Genomic DNA, 20,875 nt, shown 5'->3' on the forward strand with positions numbered 1-20,875 from the left:
TCAGTTTCTTTTCACACATCAAATACATCACCCCCCTCTGTAAATACCATTCATCCCAGAAAAATGTAACTACCCTCTGCTATGCTTCACTGTTTCTGGTTATCTTGTCACAGCTCTTACCCAAACAGGTAAGCAGTTATACCACAGAAGAGTTCAAGATGACTCAAGCCCGAGTGGCATTTCCAGGCGATAGGGCAGTTCTCCTTACAGGACTTTCCTCACTGCATGTACCACAGGATCATCTTCCTCAGCTTCTTGTCCAAAGCCCAACTTCCGTTCAGAAAGGGCTCACGTAACAGGGCCCAACTGCCTCCCAGCAGTCTGTCTTTGAATTCTCACTGCTTGTCCCCCTGCATTCCTGAAAACCTTTTCTTAACCCTTGCTCAACTCTGTTCTCATAGCCCATACTATAGCACTCCCCCCAGTCCCACTTTTAACAGATGTCCTGTTCCTGCAGGAACTAAACAGCAGCCTCTGCTCTCCCCAGCAGCTTTCACATCTACAGTAGATCTGGGCTCCCTGCTAAACTCTACGACAACAGAACATGGAGACCTTTTAAAAGGCTTGCCACTTCAGTAACCCCATCACGTGCTGCTGGCCCAAAATTCTTCATGTAAAGTCACCCAGTATGCACTTTCAAATCAGCAGTTTTCAAAGTCAAAGGGAAAAGTTTATATTGTATGAATGGTATAAATTATTATTTACATTTCATGTTTCTTCTTGAATGCTCATGGCCTAAGCAAGCGTAAACCAAACCTGCATCATTACAGTTTATCAGTCTCCACGTGTGGCACTTCCTCTGTTTCCCTTCCTACATCTGCTCTCTTCCTCCCCACGCTACATACCCAGCTGTCTTTCACATACATACACTTCCAACATTGCAGAAGGTTTTTCTAAGAATGACAGATCTTTGCAGATTCCCTAGATATTAGCCTTCTTAACCAAAAAGCAGATGATATGTGGAAAAACAGCACTTTAGCTCTGCCCCCTTTACTCATTCTCCCCCCAAGCAAGGTCACTAACAGGTAATAAGAGGACAGGTTTAGCAAAGATCAGTGAAAAGCAACTTTGGGGTAGTTTTTAGGAAGATGGGTGTAGAAACAGAGTCAAGGAAAAAAAACATGGACTTTGATGATGAAAAGTCCATTTTTAAGATCAAAATATTCTTCCATCCAGCACACAGTCTTATCTGTAAGTCTGGCAAGCACTGCTTTTTTGCAGCCAGACTCTTCACTTTCACAAAAAAGTGTTCCATCTATACCTCCTGAGGCAACACAGGACCAGAAGGTAGGAAAATAAGAGTGATGGGAGGGAATACAGAACATGTTATGTGTCTTCAATCATATCTGTATACCTCCAATACATAAACTTATTACATTACATATTTCAAATACAAATTGGCAATTGGCTAAAAAGAACAAAAATCAAACACTACCCAGTCTCCATAACATCAATAGTTCAGTTTCATTTTCACTTACCTCCAAAAGAAGCTGGAATCCCTCTCTTTTCTTAATTTCCTCCACTAGATATCTGTAATCAAAAATGCAGAGTTTAAAAGCATAGAATAAAACAATACATACAGACAACAACGAAAAAGGTCTTGAACATGTATACATTTTTTCTCCTCCTTTTCTTTTTCTCCCCCAGCCGCAAAGGAATCACAGAGTTAAACCTCATTTCTACCTGCTGTGAAAATGCAGTAGCCATCAATTCCTGGAAACAAATGAAGGCTATAGCCAGCCAAGGAGCACTGAGGAGAGGCCATATTCTGTCCTCAAGCACAGATTTTCAGTGGAGCCACAGAGCACAAATTGATCCTATTAGCATGAAGCCGAGAACTTCCCCAATGCAAATTTCCACTGAAGTTGCTCTCTACAAATTAATTCCTCCATCTCTTTTTCTCAAATGCTGATTCTGTGCTGCTTATTTCATGGTCATGGTCACCTTGACATCTCTTGTGCTACTCCTGTCACCATGACCTCTTAGTTTAGCCCAGAATTTAAAAGTTTCCACATACTTCCAGCCCAGCAATTTCCCCAGTACTATCCTTGCTCCACACTGTACACAACAGTACACATTTCCATTCAGTGAGTCACTGCTGATGCACAATAATCCCTGGGCATCCTACGTTAACAAAGCATTGAAGTAAGTATTTCTTTTCCCTTTCACCTGTCAATATGAAAATCACAGAAGCCTTCAATGGGAAGATGCATTTGAATCAAGACTTTGGAGCCAAAGAGCTTCAAATTATAGAATTTTTTTTCAAACATGACCTCAGCTTTGCCACGGCACACATCACACAGGAATTCCAAAGCAAAGAGGACGCTCTGACAAAACATGGACTTCTCTCTTCATTCCCCCTCCTCAAAGCCCTCCCAAGGAAAACTACAAAGAAATCACCTCAAATTCACACAGCTTTTCCATTTCAGCATAATTTTAGTCTTCCACATGAATATTTGCTGTCTAACAGTAATAAAACTGAGACAGTTCAACTACTGGTCTTTGTACAAATCTATTCTTTTGTTGTATTTATTTGGCATTTTCCTGCCTGCAGCTGTATAACTGGTCATCACACAAATTTCTTTTACCCACTACTTGGGGAAGAAAAATATTGTCAAAATAACCCTCCTTGGTCCTATCCACATGCCTGAAACCTGCCCCCACAGGGACACCTCTAGCACAGTTGTATCTGCAGTGCCTGCTATTAGGCAGACATGCTGCAGAAACAGGTTGGCTAGGGAGGCAGTAAACAATACCCTAGATGGTATACATTTTTCAAAACAGAGCAAGGGGATTTGTCACACTGTTTATCATTAACAAGTATTGTTCATGTGACTCATTACCTCTTAGCACACATCCCTGCAAAATGACTGCTGTGGTAGAGTGCCAGTTCCCACATCATGCAAGTCTATGAGTGTTGTGCACTGCTGAGATGTTTCCTCTCACTGTAACAAGTCAAGGTCCTGGATCTTTCCTGCCACGATCATTCAGATCCTGCTGTGTGCATTCATTTGTTACCTGCCTGTTAATGCCCACACTACTGGGCATGCCCACCTAGGCATGATTGCCTTTTTGAAGTCTTGAATTGTTAGAGCTGTTTTACAGTGCTTAATACCCTTTCCTCTTGCCACAAGTGCCTTTTTTACAAACCACCACCTGACGTCAAATCTCTTATGTTGGTCAAGCTCACAACACTGTTAATCATGTTCATAACTATACTGTCAATAGCTTAAGGTGGCAGCCATTAGAAAATCCATCACCCATGATTTATCTTGCCAGGACCATTTGATGGCAGTGGAGCCGTTTACCCTGTGTATCTTTCCACAACTGACAATGGAGTTTTATTATTGTGTCATGGTTGTAGAATGTCAGAAGAGTTTGAGTCTCAGTGAGGACTGGAGTGCAGAAAGAAGTGGTATTCGCTATGATTAAGCATTGCAGAAAATGAGGGGTGGAGATCTGCAGTGAAAGTAGACATATGCCTGCTAAGAGCAGGTGTCAGAACAGGAATCAGGCAGAAAAACTGCAGAGATGCTGAAGCATAAACCGCAGAGGTGGTTATAGTTATATTCTAAAAGCAGTTTATTTCTATTGTCTTTTTAGTGTTGTTCATAAAGCAATATCCCTGCATCAAAAATAACTGGGGGGGGTGGGGGGGAAGAGCGGAAGACATTCTGAAACAATCAGTAGGATGCTCTACTGTAAGTATTTTATAAATAAGCCTTTCCAAATAGGTAGTATCACAATGTTCCTGGGATATCTAATACACCAAAACCATGATTCATCTCCAGAACAAGAAGAGATTAATGGAATAGCCAATAAGCAAAGTTTGATGCAACAGAAATACAAGCCCACAATTTCCCAAAAGCCTTTGCAGCTCTGCCTGGCCATGGGAGGGGAAAAAAAAAAAAAAAAAAAAAGTAATCCTGCTCTTAAATTCTATAGCCAGTGGACTAGTTCCAGAATTAATCCAGGTCTGTGTTCAGGAATGTTGAAACACTATCTTTGCAACATGAAAGTAACACCTACTGTAACAAATCAGGAGAAAGGCTGCACAGCTGTTGAGTAGCTCAGAAACCTGGCATAGTTCCCATGTCCGTGCAAACTCAAGATAGCAATGCAGCTACTGTAAAGAATGCATTTCATCAGATAATGACTAAGAATTAAATTTCTTCTTAAAGAAGGAAAAAAAAAAAAAAAAAAGAAAAAAGACAATCCAGTCACTCCTTAGAAGCACTACCAGCTGAATCCTAAAGCTCAAAGAAAATATCGATCTCAGAAAGGTCATTAATCACTACACTTTCAGTCAAACGACCTTGGCCAGTGACCTTGGTAAGGCTAAATTCTCCGGCTGATAGTGGAATGAATTACTTACTCTGCACAGACACAGAATAGTACAATGCTTCTGAACAAAAACAAGGTGCAATTTAACTAGAGGTTATTAAGGAACACTTAACCAGCCAAACAATGAGTGGCTTTAAAAAAAATAGGAGAAAAAAGCCACAGCTCATTTGGGCTTTTCTGGGTTTGCTTCTTTTTATTCCTTTCTAATCCATTCTGGGGTTAGTTTATGCATATTTTTACCTTTTCTTTAAGTTACTTCATTGAAGGGAGATTATTCCTTTAATTTTCATTGCAGTGAACGTTCAGTTATTTTCAACTTGGTAGTTCATATAACAAATAGAATAGCAATATGATATGGGTGACTTTTTCAGTATTAATGATTTAACTTATGGTAGTGTGGTAAGGTAGCTAGCCCAGGAATTGGTGAAGATTTCATTGTGATGTATCTTGTATAAATACTGAACAAATATACTTCAAGTGAACTGTTTTTAATGGGCCATTACCTTATTGCAGTATTATTTCTTCTATCAGAAGACAAAACAACCTGTGTATGGAAGTTTCTTCCCAGAAACTGAACCACCACCATTACTTCAGAAACACCTTCTAGCAAGAATTTTGCAGAACTGACTTGTGAAACTCAGTTCTGCAAGACCAAAAACTTAGTAAAACTGAACAGGGTGAGCGAGGGGAAGATAGCAAGAAAAATGTGCTTCAGCCCCTAGCAGAACATACTGTAAGCATCAAGAACTTCAGCAAACTTGTGGAGAAAAAATCAAGCAGTATCTCCGAACAATATGGAGAGGGGGAAAAAAACTAACATTGTGGTCTGTTCCAGGATATGGCGTGTAAGCAGCGTCAACATTTGAGTCCATTAAACAAAGCAGACATATTGAAAATTAGGAGGTGGTACCTAGCCAAAGCCAGTGCCCTGTTTACTCTCTCCTCCAGGCCTGTGGTTCCCAATGCCTTCCACATCAGCCAGAATTTGAATGAATCCGGACGCCTGCTGCACTGAATGGACTTGTCACCAGTGTCATAGCTGACATCGTAGAACTTGTCCTGCTGGAAGAGGTATGCAGCCTTGGCAGAGTAACACTTCTTCAGGAGGCCCTGTTAGAAACACAGTAGAAACTTAGATTTCTGATAAGCATTTTCAAACTTTATCTTCACAACCCAAAGCCTTTTTTTCCTGTCTGTACCAACTGCTTAGAAAAACAGAACTGGATGTGCAAGAAACTATCCAAAGCTTATGGTATGGTTGAAGAGCTCTGGATGAATCTGAACCCAGTGAAGTCAGCACTGCAATGAGGAAACTTTTTTTATTATTATTATTTTCTTCATAACATCACTCAAGAGTTGCAGATTGAAGAGGAATTATGACTCAGATAACAAGAAAACATAGGAGTGGGTACCACAGAAACAGTTATCCGAAGACATACATGGGTGGGAAAGAGGGAAGAGAAGGAGAAGCCTATACCCACTGTTCCAGTCGTTAGATTGGAAGAACAGCCACTGAGAAGGTTCCTATACGTTCACAAATGGCTCAATCTATTCCTTCTTGTACAGCACAGTTAGTTGCAGGTAGGGAAGATTTTAGCCCTAAAAAATAAATGTTTAGCCCTTAGCAGAAAATAAAGCCACTGAGAATTTAGCATAGGCTTTCTGACTGAGTGGAAACACCACAAGGAAGTTAGTACAACCCCAAATTCTGTCTCTTTTCACAGTTCAGAGAATTTTTATATTTGAAAATAAAAAGGTACTTTAGCATACCCTAATTAAGGTTTGTTAATAAAATTATTTTTATTCAGCAATCTCTAGCCTCCCACTTCTGCGAGGCTGCCTGGGCAGAGATCACCAGCAGAAAACAGACAAAGATAAATGAGTAACATGGAAAGTTCCAGCAAAGAACAAAGCTGGGAAACAGAAAATACAGAGGCTGTTACAGGTTTAAAGGTACAGAGGAAAAGAAGAGGCACAGGACTGAAGAACTGGCTTAAGAATGAAATATCAAAGTATACTCCATAATACTATGAAGTAGAGAGAAGGGCTGGCAGAAAGCAGGTTTCAAAGAGCAGAGATAAGGGTGGCCCTACAAGGAGCCCAGGAGACACAAAAGGTTGTTAATGTCAGTGATATTAGAAGTGCGTAAGAAAAACAAACCACAGTCTAAGATAATACTAGAACAGAAATTCAGATGAGGTTAAAAATATGGCTACAGCATATGATTCACATCTGCAAGCAGGTATTTAAGTGACAGTTGAACCAGAAGTCTTCTGTGCAGAACAGACCAAGGAACAGAAGTGGAAAGCATGACAGAAGCTGTTAAACAGTATCTCGAAGAGCACAATTAATTTTCCAATTCAATATCACTCTTCAATTTGAACGAACTGAAAAAGTGTTTCACATTTTATTCTTTTCTCTGCATCTGCCACAAGTCTGATTTTAAAATGGCAGACAGTGTCTGACATCACCCTTAATCAAAGTGTCATATTCCTGGTACAGAGGTACAATTCTTGGTCTACATTACAATACCCTACCGATAACTTTGGAACTGACAATAAAATAGAGGGAAAAAAGGTCAGGACAAAAAAAATCCAACGGAGAAATAATCCACTGGGTTACACAGAATGTCCCCCTCTCTACTAGTCTTTTCAGCTCCCTCCATCAATACAAAACAAACAAGAACACCAACCTGCGCACCTATTCATAGAGCAAAAAAGAACTCCACCAAAGGTTTCTCCACAACTTCTGTAAGGATTTGACAATCCCATTGTAATATTGCTGGTTTGCAAAAAGGACAGCAATTTCAGCCTGAACTCTTAAGCCACAGCACCAGCACATTCAGCCTTCTGAAAAGACAGTTTATGTGACAGCTTGGGAAAAAAAAGGGGCAGTGGCTGCTCTCCCTCTGCAGTCATCAGTGATAACGTGCTGCAGCAGCACACGGGTAGCCATAGCTGGAAAGCCAATGCTGGGAGCAGCTTCTTTACAGTACTTAAGATTCTCACACCCACTTTTCAGCTTTCTCAGAAAAAGAAAGGCAAGCAGATGACATCAGAAACCAAAGAAAAGTCAAGCATTGAAGCATAAATAAAAATTAATTAAAATAAAAAAATAAATGGAAAATCTTAACAGTTTTTCTACAGCTTTGTATTCTCTGGTTAACAGCTGCATAACAGAGACAAGAATCTGTTTGTCAGGCCAGTGTGTCCTATTCATTTAGGTCTCCACACCTTGATCTTCAGGGGAAATACAAGGTTACTAGGAATGGTATTTAAAAAAAATTAGAAAAGAAGCAACATCCATAAATTTAAGTTAATTGCTACGTCTGTTACTGACTTTAAAATTCTGCAGTGTTTCTGCAGTGACTGTTTAACAGGGTTGATCAATGTGGGACTACCTTCTGCCTTATCAGAATCTAATACAGCTGCACAGTTGAGGACATCACAGGATACTAGTTCCCCTTGTGCTTGTTGTCTGAGTAATAGTAACTTCTGTTTCTCACAAGAAACCTAAACTAAACTGGCAATATTACTGAAAGACTGGAAGTTCACTTATGATCACAGTACAGCTCCAGAGTTTCATAGTTTAAAAACAAATGCTCCAGAATGAAAATGCAACAAGAAAAAATAGTTCTATATCTCTGAATGATCTCATATTCCTGGGAACATATTTCATTATGAAAAAAAAAAAAAAAAAGAAAAAAGAAAAGACAAGACAGGTACTGTCTTACTCTCCTGGTGCATTCAAATCTGACAAGATGTGCTGGCTTGATGAGCCTTTTCCATCTGCTTATCTTACTAATAATGCAACATGCTCAAGAAATCCTGCTGAAGATACTGTCTACTGTCAATCTCCAGAGGCAAGTACAGTGACATCCCCCAGCATGGAACTAGAGCAGACAGAAGAAACAAAACCCGTGCTTTGTGAGAAAGGAAGAAATATGCCAGACCAATGCAAGCAGCAAGATGGAGGACAAAGAGTAAGGAAGAGAAAGGGAATGCTGCAGAATTGAATTTGGGCAGGGAGGACAACAGAAGACGAAAAAAATCCGAGATAAATTTTATGCTCAAGAAAGCAGTTACTCCTTGATTACTGTTGTCTCAAAAGTAATAGACTCAGACAGGCTGCAGACAAAGTCATGTCATTTTTCCTAGCCAAACGATGGAAAAGTAGAACAAAATAAAAATTAAAAAAAAGGGAAAAAACAAAAAAGTAGACTAACTCAACATCTCAACATTCTTAGTCCCAAGAAGACCTTAACAGTTTTTCACACAAACTCAGCTGCTCCATCTACTCAGAAGAATTGCAAAAATTTCATTAGAACTGCCCTGTTTGACAAGTTAAGAGACTCTTTCTTCAGCATCTTTTATCTTCCTACCCTTTGTACAGAGACTAATGGAAGTGCTCCGACTTATACTGGGGCTGTTAAGGTTTAGAAAATGGAAATACTACTTTTGTGGAGGGCCCAGTCCACTATGAAGTTTCAAATAGCCTTTGGTTTTGATGTCTATGAATAGTTGCTCTGCATTCTAATTAATGGCAAATAAATTAATAGTAATTGATACTGAAATCAATATATAAGAGCTCCAGTTTCATAAATCAGCATATTTTTCTCATTGAACACACCTACAGCAAGCCTTCCAATCTCTTTCCATTTCCATTGCTAGTTAAAGGTGAATTATAATTTCATTAACAAAACACCTTTTTCCCCCAAGACTTCTTCCTGATTTGCCTCATCTGAAGCAATAACCACAATCTTTTGAATATCATACTTGAAAATTCTCAAAAGCAAAGGGTCACCCCTACAGTTCAATTCAAGAGATGAGAAGGAGCTCTCAGTTGTACTAACCCCAAGCAGAAAGCAATGGGAATAGATTATTTCCTGCAGCTGCCCTGAAAAGGAGTCAGGAAAGTACATATCTGTGATACTGCTAATGATGAGGAAGAAATTAAACTGTAGATGGCTACCATGATCACCTCAATTATATTCTGTGCTAAACTGGGATTTCATTAGCTAGATTCTTTAAAACTTTATTTTTATCTAGTAAGTGCAAATTCTGCTCATTACCTAGAATTGATTACTAATCACCTAACATAGTGCTACACTCCTAACGAGTCACAGAGCTTCGGCATTGGTGATAAACATTAATTCTCTATTTATATAGATTTTATAAATCTATCTAATAGTTATCTATTTATATAGATATTTACATGGATTATAGCAAGGACAGACTGGAGTAGCTCTGTGGTCTTAAGGGAACAGGTACAACCCAAAATGGATTCATAGCATTTTAAGATCATAGAAGAATAAAGTTGACTCACTAATGTTTTGAGAATATTGGTCCATCTAGCTTTGTGTTTAAACAGTCACTGTAATTCACACCACAGCAATACAAGTGTTTTCTGAATAAGTCTTTCTTATTACAGAAGTGATGAAAGTTACTCAGGGCATGGCAGTGAAAAAGGAATAGCTATGCATTTCTTGAGTGCTTTAAGCACTGAAGAACTACTGCCATTGATCTGAGCTTTTACAGAGGATTAATCAATCTCTCTTCCCCTTTGGTGAAAACGCTTCTCCGTTCTAATCAAGTCAAACATGTATTTCTCTTCTCTATCTCTACCTTCTTCGGAAATCATTCCAATTCTGTTTCACTAAGGCTGGAAGATACTCTGTTATCAGCATTTCACTGCAGGTTTGTTTTTTGGGTTTTTTTTAACCTGTATAGGAAAATATTTAAATACAATGTTTCATTCTGTTAATCTAGCTGCAATGTTTTAAGCCTATTAACGTTACTAAATCACATAGCTTTATTGCTGCCGTGTGGCAAAAAAACCCAAATCAAACAAAACCAGTCACTATTACTTTTGCTAATGGGAAATCAGGGTATTACCACTACATCAAGACCTGTGATGATTCATTCTAAAGATTATTTTTTCATACAATAAGTAAAATACAAAGCTTGGGCTTATTGAACAATCTATACCTTTAAAAAAAAAAAAACCAAAACAAGTGTGAGAAAGAAAAACTGAAGGGGATTATTTGTCCACTTATAATCACCTAACCCTACTCCTGAGGTAGCTCACAGTTTCCAAAAGGACCTCAAAGCAAATGGGAAGACAGGTTACTAAACTTCCTTAATTAGATCTCCAAAGGGAGCTAGGGCTTGATTCCTAAATGGGACTTAACATCTATGTTTAACATTTTGCTGCTCCAATTTCTTGCAGAATTTACCACTTCAGAAACTACTTGAGGTTCCTTGAACATTCATGGTCACTAGCAGAGCAATGTGTGCCCAACTTCCAGCTCCCACGATGCATCCCAACCACAGTGTGAAGAAACTATGTTCATATACTAATGTGTGCCTCACCTGCAGCCATAGGTATTTATGTCATTCAGGAGCAGTGGAACAAGCTCCAAAGTGAGAAACCCAATACACCTACTCTTCCCTTCTCTTACTGGTGTGAAAACAGCATTTTTAATGGGAAACTGGATTCATCTGCCTGTTCTGGTATGGAGAGGATCAAAGTGAAGCAAGACCTTTCTGCCTAAGCATCTTAAATATATGTTTGATCTCTTTTTTTTTCTTAAGCATTTATGTTCCAACACTTTCAAAAAGCTGATAAAGTACTGAAATTTTTATGTGCTTGTTTGCGTATAGACTGCACTGGCACGTACACAAAACACAAGTGCCAATTTTCCAGGAATTAAACACAAGAGTAAAACACCCTCTCCTCCCCATGCAGAGAAATCCTCTACTTGCCAGAATGTGTCTCACTGTACAACAGGATCTGATTGTATGATCAGTAATACTTGTGGTTTACCCCCCAACGGCCTAGGATTCAGCTCTACAAGTATTTCCAGCACAACAGTGGCTAGCTGTGATTCAGAAGTTGAATAGGTTTGCTCTACCAGGCATTGCACTCCATGGAAGGAGAACACAGAAAGGCTGCCAGAACCCTGAAGTTAGAACAGTGTTTGTAAAGTGACCCTACATGCCAGAGCAGCTCCTCTCTGCTTCTTTCCTCTTTCTTCCTGACAAATTTCCAATACGCAGTCCAAGTAGTCTAATCATTACCTGGGGCTGTATCTATGTACTGGGCCTAATTAGTTAAAAATATAGCACTGAATTCTTCCCAAGCCTGCAATTAAGACACCACATTAATCTTAGTCACTAACTTCATTCTGCTTGTTTTTCTTCCTGGAATAAAGATGAAGTGATGGATGGGTAGTCCTGGAATCTAATCCTCTTTAATCCCACAGACTCCAGTCTAAGGAAATGAGGAGGCACACTTCTCCTTGCTGTCCTGCCACGTTTCACCCCTGACTTAAGAGCAATCAGCTCCAAGAGAGCACTGATAGCATCTATGTTCTTTGGTTCTGATCAGTTATTACTGTTAGTAACCAATTACATACATAGCTAACCACTAGCAGCTGAATACAAATTATCAGCTGTTTTGACACAAGATTTACAAACCATGGCCCCAAAACAGTGATGCATACCTCAGGGGCTCCATATCTTCATGACATTCAGTCATTTATAACCTATGAAGTATAAGCAAAAACTCAGCCCTGATGGGGTGGACAACAGGCGTAAGTTTTAGCGGGGCTGAGTTTGAAATGGGACTTATAATAATTAACCACTTACTGGTTTCTTTATTAAGACAGAAGAACTCCACAAAGATATAAGCAGGGACTTTTATGACACTGCAGACTCATCCCACATTTGTGCCACTTGAGATCAGAGCTCAGTTGTTTGCTTGCTAGACCTTTTAATTAGTCATGGCTTTTGGAAAGCCTAAATCACCCCGGTGATGAAGAACTAGTAGAGCGAGGAAAAAGGCTTAGCACCTTTACCTGCATGTGCTCCAACTCCTAATCCCTCTCCTTTCCCACTCTGGTGCACCCATTTAAGGGGGTGTAAAGAGGAGCTCTGCCTTCTTTAAACAGAGACGCAGTACTGCCGCAGTCCCAATGGATGACAGCTATTCTGAGGACTCTGACGAGCTCAGTGTTTAAGTGCTGCAGACCCAGGTGAGAAAATACTCAATTCTGAATGCAAATCATGCACAGAAGTTAACCAGCAAGGGCACCAGTTGCAGAATTTGACCACAGGTGAGCACGGTGACTTGGATCAGTTTGACCCTGCTCTCTTATTCACTATTTATTCATTCTGTGGTGAAATTAAACTTCAAACTAATACCATTCAGCCTTTGCACTGCAGTATAGTAAAACTGACTTGCAGTTGTTTCTTGTTTCCACTTCCATACTACAACAATGACAGCCTACCACATTATATAAAAAAAAAAAAAAAAAAAAAAAAAAAGGACAGAAAAGGACAGGAGGACTTACAGAGTTGTCTTTCACCAGAAGAGCACAGCACTGGATTCCGGCCAACAGCATTTTATGGGGATTCCATGCAACAGAATCAGCCCTACAAAATTTATAAATGGAGAAAGGGAGGTGGAAACCACATGTATAATCATGAGTATTAGGTAATTAAAAATGGCCAAACACAACGCAAGCAGACAGATTTCCCCTTTCCACACACACATTCAGAAATCTCGCCAATTAATAGTAATATGTATTTTGAAAAACGCAGCTCTCATGGAGGCCACAGGCCCTAACTTTCACCTCAGCCCCTGGTAAGCGTGCCCACCAACTGTACTGACATACCTGTGGATGCCATGAAGAAGTCTGCAATGCTTCCTTGATACCAGAGCCGAGCCACCCCAAGAAGCCTGTTGGAACATTTAAAGAGCCAAGAAAATATTACTTGTATAAAGTTCTTTTGATAATGCTTCAAGTAATAAATTTCTGAAGATGTTTCATCTCATTTAAAACTTATTTTACTGCACAGTCAGGGGACTAAATTTTGCCTTTAGTATCATCTATTGAAATAAAGATGGCAACCTGGGGCTATGCCTAAAATAGAGGCGTTGATGGTTTGTGTCACTATGTGAGCCACAAACGACACTGTCCCTTCTATGTAAGCAAGGGCACGAACTGAAGTGTCCTTGCATAACCAGCCCCATTCCTGGTACTGACCCCCAGCGTAAACCTAAGCAGTGAGAGCAGAAAGGCCCATTTTACATATCTTCTTCCTGCTAGCAGTTTCATTTCCGAGACGTTCACAAAGGATGATACAGGATGATAATCTCTGCCAATTGCAAAGCCCAGGCTCAGTTTTTCCAGAATTTGGATAAAGTCAGTGAGTAGGCAATAGCAGCATTTCTGTTACCAGCAATACATCCAATGTTAGAAATGTTACAATGGAGTAAGACTCACAGCATCTCCCCCAGGTCATCTAAGAAACTAGTGTGCAGTCCAAGAGTCATTTAGGCATTCTCTGTAGTGAGGAGCTCTCCACTGAAACCCTTTATCAAGTGTCATCTTATCTATTCTAGATAACTATCTTTGGGTGACACCTTTTGCAGATGCCTCTCTCCACAGACTAATAGGAAGAACCCTGACAACAAACTTTTATAACACAAGTTTAATTTCTGGGCAACTGGAGTAAGGGAAGGTGATTGCCCTCCATGAATCTGATTTCACCCACCAGGTGCTGTGAATCTTCAGTTCTCAACAGTATTTGCCCACAGGGGAGGGGTGGGGAGAACATGCAAACAGTAGACATGTCATACTGAGTGCATCTGAGAATTATTAAACATGAAAAATAGGATTTTCAATGTTTATGCAGGCAGAACCCACTTAAGCAAATTTCCCGTGAAGTAAGCAAGGCTCCTCAGAGATGTGCAGGAGGTATTGGTTCATAAAACAACTGGACTCAGCTTATTTAAAAAAAAATAAAATAAAAAAAATAAATTCATATATTTTGGGCTAATGAGAAGAAGAAAAAAAGTCACTGACTTGAAGATTCCTGAACTAAGCATGGAGAATACATGCTTGTTTGGCTTTTGTTCTTTTTTTCCTTGAAAGAAACAGTGTGTTAGCTGAACTATGAATTTAGCATCAGTATTTGCTTCACAGGCCATACATTAGGAATAAGATCTGCTATCTCTGGTAGACAAAAATGCTAAAGACTCACAAGAGAAACAAAAGGTAAATAACTTGTCTTAACACATCATTCTCATTAATGCAGCACATTAACATACCACATCATATTTTATGTTACCATGCTCACAAGAGCCTTGCCGAGGAAAGGGCTGCTGCTCAATCTACAGGTGGGACCTAAGGTAGGAAATTATTTGCCACAAACTTCACAGTAGTCCCATGGCAGAACCATGACTTAAAACTGGGTTTCTCCAGCTAACCCAAATTTGTCATGTTATGGAAAGACAATCAAACCAGACTTCCTATTCATAGACAAATTTTGCTCTTTTCATTCCCTGATCAATAAAGTCAGAAGAGTTACTAAATTATTTCCTGATTTTCATAATTCATAAGCAACCCACTGAAATATAATAAATCTTTACAAAATCTGCATCCAAAAGGCTCTGTATTTGAAAAAGTTGACATAGTCACACTTTCTCTGAAAAACAGGACTAGAAAGACCCTCAAGAGGTTATCGCAACAGTATGCCACCCCCAAAGGCAGGATTAGCCACACTCATCTCATTTCTGTCAAACACTTGTATTTTCTAGAGGTTATTAATCGATTAACAAAACAGCTTGTGATCAGCATCGAAGTGAAAAATAAGGTGCAGACAGACATCAGCAATTGCTACCTCCACCACACTACTGGCAGTACTTTCTGCCTTTGTATTAAAAATTACTGCTGGAGATCTGGAAGAGAAGGATGATAGTACTGGAGGTCCAGACATTTCCACCACCTTTCACTCTCTCCTTGAGCCATAGTACTACAAGATGAATTTGTGCTCCACGCTTCTTTACCCAGCTCAGAAACCAAATGCCTAGGGATCCAGGGCTGGCAAAAAAACCAAAAATGAATGAGAAGACACCTAAGACAACTGAGAATCACTGGGTTTGTCTGTTTTTAAAGACCTCTAATGATGGAGGCTACACAAATTAACCACTTTAATCTGTGTGAATGGTAACCCTACTGATTTAAAAGTGTCAGTCCTAAGCAGCCTTACCTGTTGTCATACCTGCAGCAGTTACGGGAACAGATTATTCGTTGTCTTTTTTGCAGCAGTTTTCAAAGCTTCTGTAGACTACTACATATTGTCTCTTTTTCTCTTCTAGCCTCAGTAACAGCAGTGCTTTCAATCTTTCCTCACTGGTCGTAATTTCTAGACATGGTTATGTTTACCCCCATTGTTTATTTTCTTATTTTCTAGTCTTTATTATTTTCTAACCTTTCTCCTGTAGGTCCTTAACCTTCTTGAAATGCAGCTTTTTATTTGGGTGCAATCTAGATAAAGCAGATTGAGTACCAAGCAGAAAGAGACAATTATTTTATATATCTTCTTTATTTAATTCTCAAAGACATCTAACTCTGTTTGAAAATGCTTATGATTGCTGATTCGTGATATACTCCAAACCCCAGATCTTTTTCTGAAGATCTGCTGTCTAGCCAACAATCCCCAGCCTGTGTTTGTGCAGTTGATTATTACAGCTAAACTTAAAAGCTCTATCTTTATTGAACTGTAGCCTAGTTTTTTCCACTTTCTTCTCCAAACTGTCAAGATCTCTTTGATTTCTAATCCTGTCCTCCCACTGCCTTTTGCAGCAGTTTTGTGTCATTTGCAAATTTAGTCTGCATATTCTTTTTCATCCAAGTTATTAATGAAAATACCAGATAACATCTAACCTAGGATGGACCTTTGTGGAATCCTGCTCGAAATTTTCTCCTCTTTCAGTAGTGAGCCACTGGTAATGCTCTTTAGGACTTTCCAGCCAGGTTTTCACTCACTACCACAGCTGCAGCTTGGCATGTTTCTCTGGCTTTCTGACAAGATATTGCAAAGACAAAGTTAACTGCTTCTCCTCCATCCATGAGGATACAGAAGAAAGGTACGTTGACCACACTACATTGACACATCTTGTTTATGACAAATCCAGCTGAGAGCAATGCTGAGTAGCTCAAAACACAAAGACTATCACCTGTGTCCCACGCAATGTAATTGGTAACCAGGTATGAGAAAACTCATATGCAACAAACTGATTACAGCTGAACGACGGGAATCACAGTGATCACAGTGTGATTAAACTAACCACCTGAGCACAAGTTTATAGGTCAAAGCTGATTTTCTGTACTGGTCTAGCCATAGGAAAAAAAAAGTCGAAGGACCAGCAGGGAAGAAATACTCATAGTGTTTAAAGCTACATGAACACAATACATGACATATGCAAGTGCTGGAGCTTGAGTGCATATTGATGATACAAAACAAGTCATCAAGAAAGGCATCATAGATGTATGATAGAATGCAATAAGCAACTGGAATGCATGTATGAATACTGTAATATACACAAAATAAGCCTGGTTATAACCTCTGCACTTAGGCTATTGAACTGCTTGACTGCTGAGACAGTTTGGGTTTATCGATATTACCTTCTTGAAACAACTTTTTCCTTAACTCCTTTTTCCTCTTTAGGATTGTCTCCATATGAGAGCTTATCTACTATTTCTGACTCTACTGAAATTTGTCTTCCTGAAGCCCACTGATTTTATGTTGATATTCTCCCTTTTGCCCTTCCTAAGAATCGTGAGCTTTATCATTCCATATTTAATGAAAAGAGTCTCCCTAGGGCAAACATATCAATTTTCAGAATCAGAAAATATTCTGAAATGAGATACATCAGTGTAAATCTGGAAATAACACCACTGACATTCATGTAAGATATTCTTCTAAACACCTCGAGACCATTTGCAGTAGATAATCCCGATTCCCATCAATTATACATGAAAAGTCCTAAATTAGACAGAACTTTCCCTGGTTTTTAATCTGTTTTAATTGTTTTGTATTTTTTCCTCCAAAGTTACAGCAGGCCCAAACAGCAACTCAGCACTCTCGTTTGCTGTAACTCAGACTGCATAATGTGCAGATCATTCAACAACAAGCCAGGCCTTTCAGAGGAATGCAGATCCTCGGAGCTTTCAAAAATACCATGTTCTTGCCTACAAGGCTAGAAGCAGGTAGGCTTGCTTAAAAACAAATAAAAAAAAATCCATCTCTTCACTATATTTCTTGTACTCTCTTTCTGAATGGCAGATGCCTGGTCTCACTGTACCTCTTCACATATTACTCTAGTAAACCTATTTCTGACAGTGCTGTGAGTGAAAAAAAGGTCACATTATAAATTACAGTCTGCTTATTTTATTATAGCACATTCGTATATACATGTATGGCTGGTGTCACATGGAAAGCTTTGTCATTTCCCCACACCCTGTTCTCCTACAAAAACAGCTAGAAACTTTAAACAAAGAAACAGCCATCCACTCAACTCCTCATAGAAAGCGAAAGGAAAGATGGAAAAAAATACTGTTAACTCCCGAGAACCACTGAGAGGTTCAATACATGAATCTCATCTTAACTGAATGATTGGTCTTCCAGACCATAAACCCAAATTATTACTGGACATTTTCCCTTCTACTGGCAACCAATTAACATCTGACTAATACAGTCACTGTCCAAACAGAAAATTAGCTTTAAGATATTCACTGACACTTTTACCTTACTCTTACACTTGAACGTGAGGCAAAACTGGAAGAAGAAATTTAATTCTTTACAAAACACTATCCACTGCCTATGACTTATATAGTTCAGAATACGGCCCAGGCTCATCCCACCTGATTTTAGTTATTTGGCTACAGGGGTTATGTTAGTAAACTACTCATTGTCCTCCTACAGCCATTGGAGATGGCTCCAGCTACGTCTATTCAACACACCTAAGATCCAACAGAGTTTGAACACATCCCTCTTTCCACCAGCTATATATAGACATGGCAAGAAACTAGCACCTAATGCTAACGCTGCACTTCTGCTGCAGATCGGCTGGGTTGTTCTCACCAGCACACAGCAGACATTTTAAATACTAGGGCTAAACTCTGCATCTTTGCCGCCAAGTCAATAAGAAAACTCTTTTGCCTCACACACGCAGCAACTTTATTAACGTCTGTGAGACATTTACTTGAAACACACATGAATGCCTAGGTAATTTTTCTTCAGATACTCAACATTAAACAAACACTTCAAACAGGTCTAAAAATCTCAGTCAATGCTGCTCCAGATTCTCCATTGCTTCGTGGCTTTTAATCTATCCATTCTGGATTTGTGGCATTGCAATTCTAAAGAGAATGCAATTTTAGAAAACATAAGGGACCTAGTTTTAGAATAACACATTTACAGCTAACTCTTTCAGGTAACAAAAAGGCTCAATGATTATTCCAAAAAGATTTATAGATGGATTTTAATATCAAAACCTAAAATGATAAAGAAATGAGAAAAGAAAATTTCTGAACAATTCAGGAAAACATAAAGATATCTACAAGAAACTCAAACCTGTAAATGTGAAACAGAATAATTCACAACTGGTTGAGTCAGAATCTACCTTTATCTTAACCTGTACAAACCACAAAGCTAATGTGTCTATTCTCCAATAGAATATGGAAACAATCTGAAGTTGTATTTGTATATAATCACCCTTGAAGCATTGATTTTAAAATAATTTTGAAATATAACCCGACAATGACAAAATAGCTTTGACTGCTTGTCACAGCCAAATTATTTGCTGTTTTTCAGCACGTGTAACAGAGACAAATCAGAATTTACTTCTGGTCTCTACGCAAAAAAGAGAAGTATTAGAGCCCAACTTACTTCTACAAAGAAATATTAAAAGTCAAGAAAAACATCAATTATAAAAAAGCAATGCTAAACAAAACTACACAGTATATAAAACTCACATCAACATGAAGCCAGAGGCCATGCTTTTCACAGATATCGGCAATGCTATCCAGAGGATCAAATGCTCCCAGCACTGTTGTGCCTGCTGTAGCACAGACAAGAAATGGTGCTGACCCCTGCAACAGGATTAAAAACAAAATTGTCATTTGCACTGCTCATCTCCTCCAGTGTACCTGCAGAGCTAAAGCATGAAAAGGTCTAGGAATGTAGGACAAAGATGTGACAGTCTACATTTAGTTTCCCAGCAGAAGGTATTGCATTTAAAAGCACTTAAAAAAAAAAAAAAAAAAAAGGAGGCGGGGGGAGGGCATTTCCCATTTCCAGATTCCCAGTTAACACCATCACAGGGCAGACTTCGCCAGCTTCAGAATGTTTTGGCAGATGCTAGTTATGTCAAGATCAAAACGTACTGGATATTTGACATCTCTCTTCATACACTGATTTTCATTTTTAAGTCTTCCACATTTTACTACCATTCTGCTGAATAAAATAAAGCTACTAGCTCAGCCAGCGGGCTACCCATGCAAGGTAAGGGCTCATCCCTCTACGGTTTCCACCTGCATTGTCTCTGTAATGCCCCTGTTCTCTGCCATCCCTCTACGGTTTCCACCTGCATTGTCTCTGTAATGCCCCTGTTCTCTGCCATCCCTCTACGGTTTCCACCTGCATTGTCTCTGTAATGCCCCTGTTCTCTGCCTGGTGAGGAAGAACCTTCAGTTATGGAACACTACTTGCCTTCGGTAGCACTGGCACAAATTGTGACTGGGACGGTCATTGCTGCCTGACCCCCGTGCCTGATCTACAGCGAAGTGCTATTCTCTTCCTCCTACGCCTGTCTAGGAAACAGGAAGGGCTGTAGATGTAACTGCATGTTAGGAGTGAGACTGCTGAAAAATCTCAGGCAGTGTTAAGGCTAGGCAGGTGACATAAGGTTGCAGTCTCAGACAACTACCGTAAGCTATCCATTTTGGTTTCAGTGGCTTGGCTCACCACTTTCCCTTTCAACTAATATCAACTAATAGCAGGAGTGCAATGACAATAGCAGACTGGGTCAGGTACCCTTGCAGATGTATGTTCCTGTGCCTACTCAGAAGCAGAAACTGAAACAATGAGAAGAATCGGTGGAGTCTGTAACAACCCCATGAAATTGAGGGTATCAGCCCTAGCAATGACTGTGGGGTCTCACTTGCTGGTAAATACATGCTGAAGGAACTCCTCTGCATGTTTCAGCATCTGGCCCACAGCACGACAATGCAGTTAATAACAATGTTGTGACTCTTCAGTACGTTGTACAATCTGGGAACCCTGGAGTTAATTTGCAGTGAATTAAATCTCACAGATGATGTAGAAGTCTCTCTGCTGATGTAACTCAATGTAGCTTCACTGAAATCAGACATCAGCTGGCAAGTCAAACTCTGCATGCGTCTTTATGTATCTTCAGCTGAAATCTGATTTCTCTTTTTAAAAAAGATTATTGTTACTTTTAAACATCTGCTACAGAGACAGACAGGCTTGATTTACATTTACAATCTGACAGTTTTATACTTCCTTGACAGTGTAGAGGACTGTTAGAATGGTTATTTGTATTATAGAATTCCTTTACCAATTGCTAAACAGTGAAAAGTAACCTTGGAATGAATTTAAATTAATCCCATACAGTCACAAAGAATTACCAACCTATAATTCACTTCTTGATCATTCAT

The 20,875-nt window shown here is 39.4% G+C and overlaps 1 protein-coding gene across 2 annotated transcripts in view; it reads right to left on the minus strand.

Annotated features, from left to right (window-relative positions):
• GADL1 (glutamate decarboxylase like 1) overlaps positions 1–20,875 on the minus strand; it is a 135,582-nt gene that overhangs the window by 39,998 nt on the left and 74,709 nt on the right. For both annotated transcript variants that reach the window (XM_055806581.1, XM_055806579.1), the window contains exons 9-13: positions 19,172–19,288; positions 13,022–13,086; positions 12,698–12,779; positions 5,255–5,454; positions 1,479–1,530 (exon numbers count right to left, since the gene is read on the minus strand). In XM_055806581.1, coding sequence (XP_055662556.1) covers positions 1,479–1,530; positions 5,255–5,454; positions 12,698–12,779; positions 13,022–13,086; positions 19,172–19,288 — 516 coding nt within the window. The remainder of the gene's footprint in view (positions 1–1,478; positions 1,531–5,254; positions 5,455–12,697; positions 12,780–13,021; positions 13,087–19,171; positions 19,289–20,875) is intronic.

The sequence above is a fragment of the Falco peregrinus genome, chromosome 5, assembly GCF_023634155.1.
Source record: "Falco peregrinus isolate bFalPer1 chromosome 5, bFalPer1.pri, whole genome shotgun sequence".
NCBI classification, from domain to species: domain Eukaryota; kingdom Metazoa; phylum Chordata; class Aves; order Falconiformes; family Falconidae; genus Falco; species Falco peregrinus.